General features: G+C 43.5%; 1 protein-coding gene across 3 annotated transcripts in view; it reads left to right on the forward strand.

Annotated features, from left to right (window-relative positions):
- ACAD9 (acyl-CoA dehydrogenase family member 9) overlaps positions 1–15,735 on the forward strand; it is a 1,114,604-nt gene that overhangs the window by 243,598 nt on the left and 855,271 nt on the right. For all 3 annotated transcript variants that reach the window (XM_044078083.1, XM_044078081.1, XM_044078082.1), the window contains exon 4: positions 1,129–1,235. In XM_044078083.1, coding sequence (XP_043934018.1) covers positions 1,129–1,235 — 107 coding nt within the window. The remainder of the gene's footprint in view (positions 1–1,128; positions 1,236–15,735) is intronic.

Below are 15,735 nucleotides of genomic sequence, written 5' to 3' on the forward strand. Positions count from 1 at the left end.
AATTGCACATGGGTAAGACAGAAGATTGCTCACTTTACATTGTCGTTTTCCACTCTTGAGTTAGAGCTTGACAACAAGTCTTTGAGACCATCAGATTGCATTATGAGCATTTTGTGTGATACTACGGTCACCCTCTTCTCTCATGCTTGTTCTACATAATTTTGAGATTGCTGCCTGTCTCATGTTTTCTTGTTTACTATAACGGGGCTCACCGGTGTTATGGCTGACTGCAGGGAGCCCTATACTTTCCCTCCTGTCCATTTTCCTGGCCACCTCTCTATTACCTTTGATGCTTATCAAATCTAGGTCACCAATAATGCAATTAGAAATTCTCCATCTGTTTCATCAGGGCAGAATCTGTTCATTTATTATGTACGAAAGGACATTAATCTTTGTCTTCATCTGCTAGAAGTTATTGGGAAAATGTAATAATACCAGGTTTGCTTCCTGCATCGTATTCATGGCTGTCTTCATTATTACAGTTCCTGACTTATGTCAGTACATTGGCTGGTGTCTCTGTATAAATGAGTTCAACATACCTTTTGTGTAGTATTGCACAATATGAGTATTGGGCTGTAATGTAATAAAGTGCATGTCATAAATGTAATACTAAAGTACTTATCATTGATGTGCAGAAGTTAATCTTCTTTGTATCATGAAGTAAGTAAAAAGTACACAAGTTACAGTTATGATCATCAGAAATCACAACATTCTGTTATCTCTGGTGACTGAGTAGATCACTCTGAAGCACCAAACAAAAATTATGAGCAGTATATGTATGGATAACTAGGCTTATGCTGATTAAATAGATTGATGATCTTTAACTGCTGATCAGACTTAACTTAGATGACCATTCAGCATTTTTTTCCAGAACGTGGAAAATCTGTGTGTGTAGCATCAGTGGTACCTTTTTTTTGGACTGTGTTAGTACACCAAGATTTAGAAAATGGAAAATTTTCAAAAATACTGAAATCTGTTGGAGAAATGTTTTATAACCCTCCACATGTATTCTTACTTTTGTCATGTTTCTCCATCATGTGTTAATATTCTGTACTCTATATAGTGTCCATATGTGTTGGACATGACTTTTTTTTCTTATAGTCTTTTTTTTTTTTTTTTTTTTTGCAGGTGGGCTTGGTCTGTCAAACACAATGTATGCACGCTTAGGAGAAATTATTGCCTTAGATGGTGCTATTGCTGTTACTCTGTCAGCACATCAAGCTATTGGACTCAAGGTATTGGCAAAGTCATTAACTCAAATAACTGCCATTAATTCAAATAACAACTTCTTAATGAAAGGTTGTAGTTGTGTTACATGTGCAATTCATGTTGTGTGGCTGAAAGTTGGGTTTCCAAAAGAATGCTTGTACATATCTAGTCCTTCAGATACATTGCTTTTTCTAGTGTGGATTTGCATCTCCCTTTTACGCACCCTTTCACCTCCCTTTTACGTACCCTTTATCAGACAAACTCCCTTTTAAATCCCTTCATTCTGAAGCTGTCCATTACAGTCTGAGGCAGACATTCCAGGTATCTGTAACTTTCTTTTTAAGAAATAGCTCACAATTACAGTACTGAATGTTTACTGCCTTTCACTATATGTGTGTAGTAAAGCCTTCATCCTTGTATTCATTGCATTGCCACTGACTTTCCCTGGAACTTCAAGTAAGATTACCCCATATTAAAAGGTTCATTGGTTCTTACTAGGCATGCAGCCTGAGTAACCTTTTACAGCCTAACTATGCAAGCCAGAGAGATTAGTGGATGGATTTGCCATCCTGCTATGAGTAAAGGATATACTGCTTACCCAAAGCATACATTTGTGGATACCCATCTGGTTGTCTAAACAGAATCTGAAGTAGGCAAATGTATTACATTGTTTGACATAGAGTGGAGCTTCATTCTCTTTATATACTCGGTCATCAGACTAGATAGATCCAGGACTTGCACTCTGCTTTCATAGTTCTGCCATTTCCTGTTACTGACATAAGCTTGATATATTTCTTCAGGAATGGTTTCCAAAAATAATGTCAGGGTTCCAAATGATTTTCCCCAAGGTCCTTTCCTTTAGTCCTTTCTCTCCACTTCCACTTGGAAGTGGTAATTCCACACTATATGTTCCTTTTCTTAAAAGTATGTTACATTTTCTCACATAAAACAGTGTCATTTTCTGAAGTACTTTACCAGCTAGTTTATGATGTGTTGTAGCCTGCTACCCTGATGGAGCAAAGTAATGCAGAGGACTAAGGCTGTGACCTGCTAATAAATTTAACCCTATACACTTGGCTTGACCCCTTCAGTCTACATTTGCCTGCTGCTGCCCCCTGAACAAGTCATCTTACTTGAACGTCCACCAGGATTCCCCTAGAAAAGTTTTTCTTAAGCATAGTAACTTTACCTAGTTAGCAAATTTTAATTAATTATTTGTTTTATTTATTTATTCATTCATTCCACTTGCTAACTGGGATACTCCGTTCTTGCTAATGTCTATTTTCAGTGGAGTTGTGGAGAGAAAAGCTACAATCAATTCAGTTTTATGAAGAAGACACTACAAAGCATCAAGAAAAATAATTATTTTAAATATAAAGAACAGATATTCTAGATTGTGTTCAGGATGCAGGAATTAATGTAAATAATTACAAGTTCATTAGTCACATAAGCTCAGACATTTCAGGGTTTAGTGAAATAATTGTATAACTGATTGTAGTAGAACTGGAGATGTGTTGTAGGAGTAGCAAGAAAGTATAAGGAGGAGTAAAAGTGTCAGGAGTGAGTATAAAATAAGTAGAAATAAGGGCAGTTTAAACAGAGAGAGAAAGCGAGATGGACAGAAATTGATAAAGGGACACATTAAAAAGTAAGCAGTGGAGTTGATGAGCTTTGTTGAAATGAGTGAATCCACTGTTTATATGGTTGGTTCAACTTTTTCAAGATGCCCTAGGACACTGCTTTTTTGCAAGCACAGATGCTAATGCATGTGAAATGTAAAGTAGTAGCCTATTCTGTCTCCATTATTCAATTGAAATAAACATACAGTGTTTAGGAAGTGGAGATAAAACAGTTGCTGTTTCAGTCTCCAGTTTGACTACACAGTTCTGACCTGTCTTTTGAGAATGACCTGGGGCTTATCCAGAAATCGTGACATGAATAAAAAATTGAGAGGATCCATACACAGTGGCATATTCAGCCACACATGGAATCATGCATTAAGGGATGTATAGTGCATTTTACTGATACACAGCAAAGTGAAGTCTTGCTTCAATGAAATTGGACAAGACAAAATAGCAGATATTATACCCACGGTGAAGTGGGTGCAATCCTCCTATTCTCCCCACACATGGGCTTTACATTTTTCACTTTGCTGTTTAATGTAACCAATTTGAAGTCACGGTGCCATAATAGTATCTTTGGGAAGTCATCCATCCCTGGTAACTATCATATTGACAACACACCCCGTAGAGTTGACCCAGTAGTACTTGGACACACACACACATCATAATCTAGCCTTTGATCATCACGTGTCTACAGTGGTGAGGAAAGCATTATGTGTTGCGCAACTTATAAACAAAGGTGTGGCATCCAAGTCTGAGGAAGTCATTGTTCCTCTGTATTCGGCCTTCATCAGACCTGTCATTGAGTACAGTGCCCCCTTTGGTATGTACCTAACCAGGCATATCCAGCAACTGGAATGTCCACAGATGTTCCTCACTAAAAGAATACTGGGAGTAAATAATATGTCCTGTGCAGACCGCCTCAAGGCCCTATCCCTGTATATTCTGTCTCCTACAGGCTTTTGAGGGGAGATCTGTGCCTGGTATACAGGACATTGTTAGATGCCACTCTGGACCTCCTGCACATCCAGAAACCAAACAGTACCAGAATTACCCATTCTAAATACTTAAACCTTGCCAGTGATATAAATAGGACCTGCTGGAGAGATAGTTATGTAGCCCAGAGACTACCCTGTCTGTGGAACAGGCTCCTCATTCATGTGAAGCAGAGTTCCTCCCTAATCCAGTTCAAGTGCAAATTGGACAATTGGTTGGGAAACCAGAAATTCATCCCTGGTTTGGCACTTATGTTTCTGATGCAGACAGGTAAATGGTTCATCTCCCAGGCCCATGCTTACACTTATCAAGGGTATCAGAACTCCTCAGAGATTTGGGATGCATGGCTAGGCTTAAAAGGCCCTTGTTGTGGTCATTAGCCTAGTTAACACCTATAAACTTATTCCCTGGACACCTCTCTAGAGGCTAATGAAACCACTGAAGCCTGTCTGGTGCTTGTTTCAGATTCCACTGCCACGACCCGGTCAGAGGCCAACATGGATCCAAATTCTTGCACATCCTTGGAGGCTTTTCTATCGTCTGCACCTGATTATTTCCAAGGGACTGAGGGGGGGATTCCTCAGACTTTAGTTGGGGAGGACATTCCTACCACCATTATAGAATCACATCAGAGGTCTGACACGCCTGAGTTTTTTGGGTGGACGTCCTGCAGAAAAAGAAATGGAAAACAAAGCATATTCCCCCTGTTATATAGGATCCCCAGTGTGAATGGCAGAATTTCATTCTGGGTTTATTTCAAGTTTTAATGGCCTTGAAACGTCTTCAAGGAGTTTCTGTTCTTACTCCCCCTGATCTTCCACTTCTGTTAAGAGGCCTTGGGAATTCAATTCCTCAGGGGAAGAATCCCTGGCCTTTTCTTCCCAAATTCCTTTCCCCCGGACTATGATTTGAAGGAAAAGGATTCCTTGAGTCCAGACTCCCCCCTTGGAAGAGTTGTCCTTTGCCACTGTAGGCTGCAAGATGGACTATTTAAGTGGGGTGGTTCCCAGGTCTGTGATTTTCAAAACTGATACTATAAGCTTCTACAGATGGAGTCTCCTAAACCATCTGCTGTTCCATCTGTTTTCGCTTCCCTTTTGGATACTTTTTCTGCAGCTTCTGTAGCCCCTGTCTCTTGGCCTCCTGCACCAAATAAGCCTCATAGGTTCTGCAAGGTGCCTAAGGACTGCAAATTTCTTTATAAATGCCATTTTGCCTACCCTTCAGTAGTATCAGTTTCATCTGACAAGGCCTCCAAGTTGTTGCCTTCTACTAAGCTACTTCCTTTTGATAAGGATAGCAGGGCCATGGAAAGTTGGGACAAGATGATTTACACTGCTGACATGTTTTTCTTTAGGGACATTAACTAGCAGATTCATATGACTAGGTATGTTTTGGCCCTTCTTTCCCAGGTTTCTAAGGAGGTTTGTGAACTCCCTAATTCCGAGGTGAAGGCTTCTGCCCTTTACCTGTTAGGCTCAACTTCTCAGGTTGCCCACCACTCAATAAAATGCAGTTATGATGCAGCTGCTGCCTCTGGTTCAGTCATGAGGCATTATTCTTGGCTGCATCTACAGGCTTTGACTGATGACATCAAGACCAAACTTTTGGATGCTCTTGTAGATCATTCTTTTTGGGACTGCTGCTGCTGACTTAAGTCCCTCCAGGGTAAAGGTAAGGCCTTACAGGAGCTGAAGCATAGTTTTGTTTCCTTATTCCCAGGTTTCAGAGGAGCTATTCTTTCAAATTTGCCTTTGTTCATAGGCAGACTACCCCCCCCCCCCAAGGGTAAGAAAGGTTCTAGGTGTGCTCCTCCTTCTAAGTGTGGTCAGACTCCATCCTTCCAAAAACCTTCTTTTCAAGGTAAGACTGGTTCTGTTTGACTTTGGAACTTTCCTTCGGCCAGGTCCCCTTGTCTCTCCGCCTTTCCTTATGTCTTCTAAATTGGCTTTGAATCACCTCAGATTCTTGGATTCTCTCAATAATCTGTCAATGATAGTTCATAGTTTGGAAATCCCTTCCTTAACCTCCTTGAGAACAGCTTTATTTTCCCAAGGTTCTACAGTCCCTTTTGGATTAGGGCACTAATCAACCTATTGTTCCTCCAGAACCAGAATCCAGAAGGGGTTTTACTCCAGGATATTTCTGGTTCCCTGGAAGTAGGGTGCATAGAGACTAATTTTTGATCTTTTCCTGCTCAGTTCCTTTCACAAAATACCTTCTTTTCAGATGTTATCTTTCATGCATTGCTGCTTCGTCTGCTTACCCAGGCCTTTCTTGTGTCTCTGGATCTCAGGGATGCATACCTTCACATCCCCATTCATCCTCTTTTCAGGAAATGTTTCTCTGTCTGTTACTTACTTTTTCAGTTCTCTACTTTGCCCTTTGGCCTCTCTGCTGCTCCAAGGATGTTCACCAAATGCCTTGCTGCTTTTATTGCTTTTTACAGGCTTTGAGGTACACAGATCTTTCCTTGTCTAGATCTACTTATTCAAGCTTCTTCTCCCATAAGTCTGCTATGGGATCTTCAGTTTACCAGTTGTCTTTTACACAATCTGGGGGGTTCACCATAAACCTCCTAGAAGTCCGTTCTGACTCATTCCCAAGATCATGTTTTCCTTGGATGCAGGCTTCAGACCCTTCCCATGCTGGTATTTCATCCCGCCACCGACGGCTCTGTCTCTGACGACTTTTTTCCAGTGTCCTCTTGTGTCCTGTGTCACAGCCAGGGAATTTCTCAGGGTCCTAGGATTTATGGCTTCCACCATTCCTATGCTCCTTTTCACCAAGTTCTATATGTGGAAGCTTCAGTTTTATTTCAAATCGGTGTGGCTTCAGCATTGCCACTCCCTGGGAGTTCCCAGTTCCTCTTCTTCTTTGTCTCAAGCTTGAGCTTCACTGGTGCCTTCATCGTCTCTCTCAATCCAAGGCTTCCTTTTCAAGCTCCAGTTTACCTCAGGAGCTTTTTACAAATGCCCCAGACAGAGTTGTGGCACATAAGAATCCTGAGGTTCAAACTAAGGCAGAGGAAGTGGGTTCTCTGTTTAATCGTCGAACAGCACATTTGTCAAATGGCTGTTCATCAAGTACTACTTCCCTTAATCGTTGTAATGATTTTCATCGAACGATGATACTTGGCCAGCATAAAGTAAGCATAAACAAATACTTATCGATAACTGAGCTATAATGAAACCTGCCCTTTCCCCATTGTATTGCGATCTTGGAGTTGGTATATATAATTGGGAGGGCCAGCCCCCCACAAGAGGAACATTATGTAAACACTGGCTTCTCGATATGTGAGGTTCTGTGCCACCCACACAAATACTAATTGTATATAACAACTCCAAAATCGCACTATAGTGGGGAAAGGGCAAGTTTCATTATAGCTCAGTTACTGGCAAGTATTTGTTTACACTTCCCTTATGCTGGCCAGCTATCATCGTTCAGTGAAAATCTTTGATGATATGGCCATTAAATTAAAGAAAGTTTCAACAAGTAATATTCGATGAACAGCTGTTAGAGGAGTGTGCTGTTTGACAATTTAACCATAGACCCAAGGAAGTGACACACTCATGATGAATCTCTTGAAGGATCTGGCCATAGAAAAGATAGAAAGCCCAAAAGAACTAGTCCTAGGAGTTGGAGAAAGCCAATTTTTTTCACTGCCCAAAACCTATAAAATGCCAGAAGGTGAGACACGTGTGACAGTTGCTGATTAAAAAAATACTTTTGACTGTACAGTGGTGGGAATTGATGAATGGTTCAGCCTGTGGAGGTTATATAGATGAATGCTTGTTATGGCTGGGGCCAGTTGTAGATCTGTGTCTTGTAATTATATGTAAAGTAGGCATTATAAAGTACAACCACCTGCTTTCCTCATTTATATTTGTGCTTCTAACTGATCTATGCACCTCGGATCCTTTTGAAGCCTGTGGATCACTGTCATTTCTTCATCTTTCCTAAAGGGAAAAATATAAGAACCTGAAGTCTCTGAGGAAAAAGTACTATAAATGTGTAGTGCAGTCCAAGGCTTATTATTCAGAAACTGATAATGCATTAACCTCTGTTTTGTCAGGTTCATTAATTGAAGGTACGATATTCTTAAGTTACGAGATCAATGAAGACATTTTAAATTAACTGACAAAAATATATCCTTTCAAAGAATGAGGAGTTTCAGACATACTGGAATAGAACCAATTCCAGTCATGAATAAACAGCTTCTTTTTACTTGCATGGAGGATCTAATTAAGAATTCAGATCTGTATTCTGATATGTAGACCCCTGCATCAGACATTATGAACTGTCAATTAACTTTACTTGATTACCCAGAGCTATAAAGGGTTTATAATACTTGTTGGATGCCACAGAAATGGGTTTATATTTGGGGAATGTGCCACCAGACAACAGAGTCCTTAGCCCAAGCATCTCCCCAATGCAATTCCTTAAGAAATAGCCAGTGAGCTCATAGTAAGTTAAGAGCAAACCAGCCTAAATGTTCAGGAGTCACGTAAAATAGTCTGGGCAAACCTTATATGGAAGCTATCTGGTTTCATCTCACGCCATTATAAACATTCTTGATGTGGAATTTATTAATAAACCTGAAACCTCATAAATATCTGTGGATAATTCTCTGTGACTATACCTCAAGTTGTCAGCCGAAGCAGTTTAAACCATTCTTTGTCCACTATGCATTCTAATTATATGTTCAGTATGTGAGTTTTGTGTCACTAACGTATGGGAAGTCCTTCTGTAGATGTCCCTATCCACAGCTGTGAATCAACCACAGTGCCAGACTGTATCGCTTTTGTCAGTCTGCTTTAATTCTTTTGATACGCATTTACAAGTAGCTCTTAACCCATTTAACAGTTAGGAGTCTTATCTCTAACTCCCAACATAAATTTCAACCAAGTTTTGCAAGTGTATTCATTCATTCTTGATTTTTCTGAGTATGTATGCGTGTATTCTGATCTTCTGTTAGTAATTATGTGCGCGTGTGTGTGTGTGTGTGTGTGTGTGTGTGTGTATTTATTTTATTTTATTTTATTTTATTTGCATTTGTTTAACCAGGATAGTCCATTGGGCCCGAAGAACCCGTTTTCAATGGAGTCCTGGGGAGAAAAGCTCCACATACAGATTACACAAGGATGAGGGTATACATATACATTACATTTGAGTTAAACTTTGTACAATGCATGTGATTAAACATGTAGAGAGAGCTAAAAAACACAGGTTATACAGGCTATGCGATATATATATATATATATATATATATATATATATATATATATATATATATATATATATATATATATATATACATATATATTTTTTTTTTTTTTTTTTTTTTTTTTTTTTGAGGAGAGTCAGTTCGTATGCTGGTAGCCAATGAGTAATGCTACCTGGGATTTTGAGTGACAGAAGAGAAAAGTAGTAGTGTAAAGAGTAGGTTGTGACAGAAGAGAAAAGTAGTAGTGTAAAGAGTAGGTTATGAGGGGTGAGATCAGTATACTGGTAGCTCAAGAGTAGTGCTACCTGGGGTGTAGAGTGAATGAAGAGAAAGAGTAGTAGAGTAAAGAGTAGGTGATATATATCTAGCAACCCTCTTATTCTGTGTAAGCTAGCTCATGCAATATGTATATATTTCTGTTCCTGTTGTAAATGTTGCCTTACATTAATCATTTTGTTCTTTATTGAGATTGTACTTTTAGGTTGAGTCTGAAAAATGATCCAGTGTGATCAGTGCTCTTTCGTAGTTAATAATTGCAGATATTTTTATAAAACTAAATTTTGTGAGAAAAATCAAGTGATGTGAACTGGTCAGCTCAAGGTTTCTATCTGTTAATGATCTTTGACAGCATTTCTTCACCCCCACTTTATTTGCCCTACATATCATGATCTCAAATCCAAGCCATTTAACTGATTTGCAGTTTTTCTTAAAGCACTCATAGTTGATCCACTATTACCTTCTAGATTTATCAAGGTCTGCGTGGGCCTCTTCTTTTTACTATCTGTAAACAGCATGTCTTTCTACATCTAACACAGTATCCTGACAACTCAACCCTGCTCTGCTGTACTAAGTCAACCACAGGGGTCACAACTTGTCTGCAATCAAGATCCAAAGCTGTTTGGAGAAGTTGTTCTCTTACTAATCTTAAGTAAAGCCCATTGATATTGTTCACTGGCAGTAGATCAGTCCCTGATGATACTCACCAACCCTCGTATAACAGCAGAAAGCGGGTGCACTTCTGAAAGTTTGAAGCTACTTGCTGTCTTAACTGACTACAGTCTAAACAATCAAAAACTTAAGGATGTTATGTGATCCTATCTCGCCTACATTCTGTACTGATGGGTTCGGAGCCGATCCTCGGCTCAGACTCGGCACACTATGCAATAGAGCGAAGTCTCTAATTGGCTGAGCTATTCTATATCCCAGGATGCACCACCACTAATTCCCCAGATCTCGTTTGCCGCTTACAAAGCAAGGACGTGGTCTCGAGCTTGGCTGAGCTAAGTGCTTTCTTTATTAGGTTTTTCCTGTCAGGAATTTCTTAAACTTAACCAAAAAGCTGTTTTAACAGCTATCGTTGTGTATGAGTGAGTTTTTTGAAAAATTTTGTGGTAAAATATTGTTTGTTCAGGGAAAGGTTTCCGTTTGAGTTAGAGGGGCCTTCCCCTCGTGCGTGAGTAGCCTTTTTTGTGTAGTGTTTGTGAGGTGATCAAGTTCCCGTTTTTAGTTAGAGGGTTCTTGGCCCTCCTGTTGTGTGACCAATACCCTTTGGTTTACTAATTTTTTACTGTTAAAGTGTTTGTTCTGATTATTGTGTTTTTTCTAACTGTTTGGCATTATGTCAAAAGAACACAGACCCTCTGGATTTAAAAAATGCACTAGATGCAATTACAAAATGTCTATAACAGATGATCACTCCCTTTGCGTGTACTGTTTAGGACCCAAACACCTTCAGGAGTCTTGTAGTGTGTGTCACGCTTTTTCCTCTCGAGTCCTCCAAGAGAGGAAACATAAATTGATCTTAAAAGGACTTACTAAGCCTTCTTTTGAAGAGGCCTTATCTTCCTCTTCTTCTTCCTCCAAGAAAAAGAAATCGTCGGCTCCGACCAGCCCGTCGGAACCGACCACTAAGAAATCTAGGCAGGCTTCTCCATCGGCTCCACCGATTTCGGAGCCGAGGGCGGAACGGTCTGCCTCGATGCCTCCAGCCTTGACTCCTCTGGCTTCGGAGCCGATGGCTGGAGCTTCGAGAGGCGAATCACCTTCATCGACTCCGCTGATTTCGGAGCCGATGAGGGTTGTCCGCTCAGACTCTTCCCCTTCGGCACCGAGGGAAATTACAATGGAGTCTCCTTCGGCACCGATTTTAATAGAGACAATTCGGAGCCGGTCCCCTAGTCCTTCGGAACCGGTGAAGAAGTCTAGTCGGACCCGTTCGATCTCCTCTCGATCCTCCAAGATGTCAGATTCGGACATCGACAGGGTGCTCCAAAGGCTGTTTCAGTCTCCAGTCTTCAAAAAGTTAGTTTCGGCTCCAGCCCAGTCGGCTCGAGCCGATGGTCCACCCTTTAGCCTTGGTTCCTCCTCCAACAGCCTCGGCACCGTTGGAGTCGGTGCTGGTGGAGCCGATGGAGGTGTCCGGGTCGGCTCCCACCCTTACTCCTACTTCTGCCTTTGGGTCGGAGTTCGTACGGACCTCTTGATCGGCCCGAGGGTGGCGCTTCGGGACCGATGTTTTCGGTTCCGAGCCCCTCTCTCGGTGCATCGGCTGCAGGAGTGCCATCTGCTGTTGTGGCTTTGGGGGTCGGACCTTCCCAGGAGTCTGGGGGTCCGGCCTTTAGAGCCATGAGGAGTGCTTTGGCCAAATCTTCTTTGGCTACCTCCACCGTCTCCCCGGCACCTTCCCTAGGCATGGAGACTGGGTCCTTTGTAGTCCCCCTGTCTCAAGACAGCGGAGCCCTGGGGCCTGAGGTCACCCCCCATTGGGGGTCCCCCTCTTCCTGGAGGTCCCTCTGAAGAGTCTTCAGAGGAACCCCAAAGAAAAAAACAGTGCAAGAGGAAGCACGTCGACTCCCCTGACGAGTCTATCACCTCCGACACCGATCTGCGGAAGGGTCCCCCAAGTCGTCCTCGGATGATGATCCTTTGCTGACATCCTGGAAGTCCTCAAGCAACGAGGCGGCTGGCAGACCAAACCCCCTTCCTCTGACGAGTTGGTGTTCCTCAAGGCCTTCGGGGCTCAGCCCTCCACCTCCAGGGTGTCTCCACCCTTCGATGAGCTCCTGGATTTGGTCTCTCGAAGGGCGTGGGAACATCCAGATTCTGTGGAACCGGTGCCTGCTCGCCCTAACAAATTTTTGTCAGCCCGGAAGGAATTTCTCACCAAGGGTGTGGCTGTAGATGCTATGGTGGTGGCATCTGCTACCCAGCAAGATGTGGCAGAGGCTTCGACGTCCGTCCATCCCCCTAATAAGGAGTCTAGGAGCATGGACCGGTACGGGAAGCGCACCCTCTCTTCAGCGGCCTTTACATTAAGGTCTCTGAACTACCTCACGCACTTTACTAGACTTCAGAGGGATCTGATCAAGGAACTCTCAGATACCCTCTCTGGTAACCTGCCTGAGCAGTTAGCCCAGACAGTTAGCTCTCAGTTGGCTACCTTGTCGTCGATATCAAACTCGTCCATGAGGCTCATTTTGTATGCAGCCGAGGCGAAGAGCGGCAGTGGTGTGTTGCTCTACGGAGACAAGCCTGGCTACGCCTGTGTCATTTTGCGGAGGCCTTCAAATCTTCCTTTGCCGACGCTCCCTTTGATGGGTCCTCTTTGTTCGGACCCAAGGTAAAGGACACCTTGACCCGCTGTGAACAAGAGGGTAAAACTTTGACTGCCGTAGGAGCAGGGTTTTCCTCTCCCTTTCAGCCTTATCCCAAGGCTAAAAGAGGAGGGAAAATGTGGTTCGTAAATCTCAAAGAATTACCCCTCACAGCAGGACGATCCCCCTCTAGAGGCAGAGGAGGGGGAAATTTTTCCGGAAGATGCCGTCCCAGAGGCGGCAGAGGCCCCCGCAACACTGGAGACCGCAAGTCCTTTCGTGGCTCTTCAACCTCTCAGAATCCCTGAAGGATTGCCCGACTGTGCAGCTCTGGAGCCAGTCGGGGGTCGTTTTTCGAGGCACCTAAAGGCCTGGGAGAGTATCACTCAGGACCAATGGGTGCTCCGAATCATCACCGGAGGTTACGTCATTTCCTTTTCACACACCCCCCCCCCTCCATCCAGAAAAATCCCAGACCCCCCACCCAGTCAACGGGATATTGCAGCCATCGAAATTTCAAAGCTGCTTCAAAAAGGAGTCATCCAACCGGTCCCCGTAGACCAGACCGGATTAGGGACTTACTCAAAATTCTTTTTAGTGCCAAAAAAGACCGGGGACTTGAGGGCCATTTTGGATCTCAGCAACCTGAATCGATCAGTCAAGAAGTCCAAGTTCCGGATGGTCACCTTACAATCCATTCTCCCGCTTCTGGAGAAAGGTGTTTGGATGTGCTCCATAGATCTCAAGGACGCCTATTATCACATTGTGGTAAATCAGGCGTCCAGGAGACATCTGCGCTTCAGCCTGGGAGACAGTCATTTCCAGTTCAGCACTGCCCTTTGGTCTCACCACAGCCCCAGGGTGTTCACCAAATGTTTGGCGGTGGTGACTGCTCACCTGAGGAGTCTAGGATTCCAGGTGTTTCCCTATCTAGATGACTGGCTCCTAACTGCCACCTCCAGGCATCTACTATTACAGAACCTAGCAGCCACTATATCTCTAGGAACCTCCCTAGGAATCACCTTCAATTGGGCAAAGTCTGTGTTGCTGCCATCTCAGCTTATACGGTTTATCGGGGTAGACATAGACTCAAGGCAAATGTGGGTCTATCTTCCTACAGGGAGAATAGAAACATTACAATCTCAAGTCCGAGCATTGCTCCTCAAACGCTGAGCCCCAGCAAGGATGGTACTACAACTGTTGGGGTCCATGTCGGCTACCATTCTCCTGGTGCCCTTAGCAAGATTACACATGAGGATTCTCCAGTGGCTCCTATCGGTCCAGTGGTCGTACCAGGAACTTCCTCTCAGTCACCAAATTATAATTACGGAGACGTGCAAACAGGACCTCCGTTGGTGGCTTATCTCGTCCAACCTGGATCAGGGGCGACCTTTCGTTCCTCCTCCTCCAGTGGCCACTTTGACTACGGACGCCTCCCAGACGGGGTGGGGGGGGGGTCATTACCTGGGCAGGTGAGTTCAAGGCAAGTGGCATCCCGGCGAGACTTCCCTACACATCAACATACTGGAAATGAGGCCAGTGCTTCTGTCGCTCCAAGCACTACACTGCTACCTCCCCCAAGGTATGATTGTAGTTCAGTCCGACAACATGTCAGTAGTCTGGTACCTGAACATGCAGGGAGGGACCAGGTCCTACCCTCTTTGCAGAGAGGCCATGAGAGTATGGAATTGGGCTGTTGCAACCAATCGTTTCTTGGTAGCAACACATATTCCGGGGAGATCCAATGTGATAGCCAACAGACTGAGCAGAACCATTCTCTCCCCGCACGAGTGGTCTCTGAACGACAGAGTAGCATCTCAGATCTTCAGAAGATGTGGAACTCCTTGTTGCGACCTCTTTGCAACCCCTCTCAACACGAAATGTCTACGGTTCTTTTCTCTTACCCCGAGTCGGGGGAGGTTTCCCAAGGACGCCCTAGTCCAAGCTTGGCCCAACGGCTTACTGTACGCCTTTCCTCCGGTTCCCCTTCTCCCCAGGGTGATCCAGAAGGCGATTCAATTGCAGTGCAAGATGATTTTAGTTGCCCCATACTGGCCTCTTCAAGTCTGGCTGCCATTTCTTCGGAAATACGCACTGGACGGCCCATGGTTCCTGGACCAGGTTCCAGATCTCTTGATCCACCAGTCGGGACAGCTTCACCAGTCCCTTCACTCACTGAAATTAACAGCATGGCTCCTCCACTTCCGACTATAGTCAGGAACCAGGTTTTAGACTCAGAAGTTATACATATCTTGTCCTCAGCCCACAAGAATTCGACTAAGAAGATGTATAATAGTAAATGGAAGAGATTTGCCATTTGGGCCCAACTCCGAGGTTTAGATCCCATTACTGCCCCAGTGGCGGACGTTTTGAAATTCCTAGCTTCCCTATTCAATCAAGGGTCTTCAGTCTCTACCATTAAGGTTCAATTAGCAGCTATTTCTAATTTTCATGCAAGTACAGACCCACCTTTGATGAGCAATAAGTTGTGTAAAGCCTTCATGAAAGGTGCTGGGCTGCTACGTCCTCCAGTTTCTCATCCTGCTCCACCATGGGATCTCAATTTCATATTAGGTGCCCTGACCTCTTCCCCCTTCGAACCGGCAGCAACTTCTGACTTGAAATTTCTTACCTGGAAGACCGCTTTTTTGGTGGCAATTACATCAGCCAGAAGAGTTTCGGAACTTCAGGCCCTTTGTGTCAACCCGCCGTACTTGGTTTTTCACAAGGATAGAGTATCCCTTAGGCCCAATCCATCTTTTGTTCCCAAAGTTTGTTCCAGTTTCTGTCTTCAGCAGTCTTTGGAACGTCCAGTTTTCTTCCCCAATTACTCAGACAGAGCAGAATATATCTTCCATTCATTGGATGTCCACAGACAATTGCGTTTCTATTTAGATAGGACGCATCAAACACGAAAAACAGATCACAAGCCGTCACGAAGGTCACTATTGCCAAGTGGATCAGAGACTGTATTAGTCATATTTATTTTCTTTCTAATAGAGAGCTTACAACCACTGTGAAAGCTCATTCTACAAGGGCTATGGCTACTTCAACAGCATTTCATGCTAAGCTTGCCATTAGTGACAGT

The sequence above is a fragment of the Protopterus annectens genome, chromosome 7.part0 (genome assembly GCF_019279795.1).
Source record: "Protopterus annectens isolate FY-2018-M chromosome 7.part0, PAN1.0, whole genome shotgun sequence".
NCBI classification, from domain to species: Eukaryota; Metazoa; Chordata; order Ceratodontiformes; family Protopteridae; genus Protopterus; species Protopterus annectens.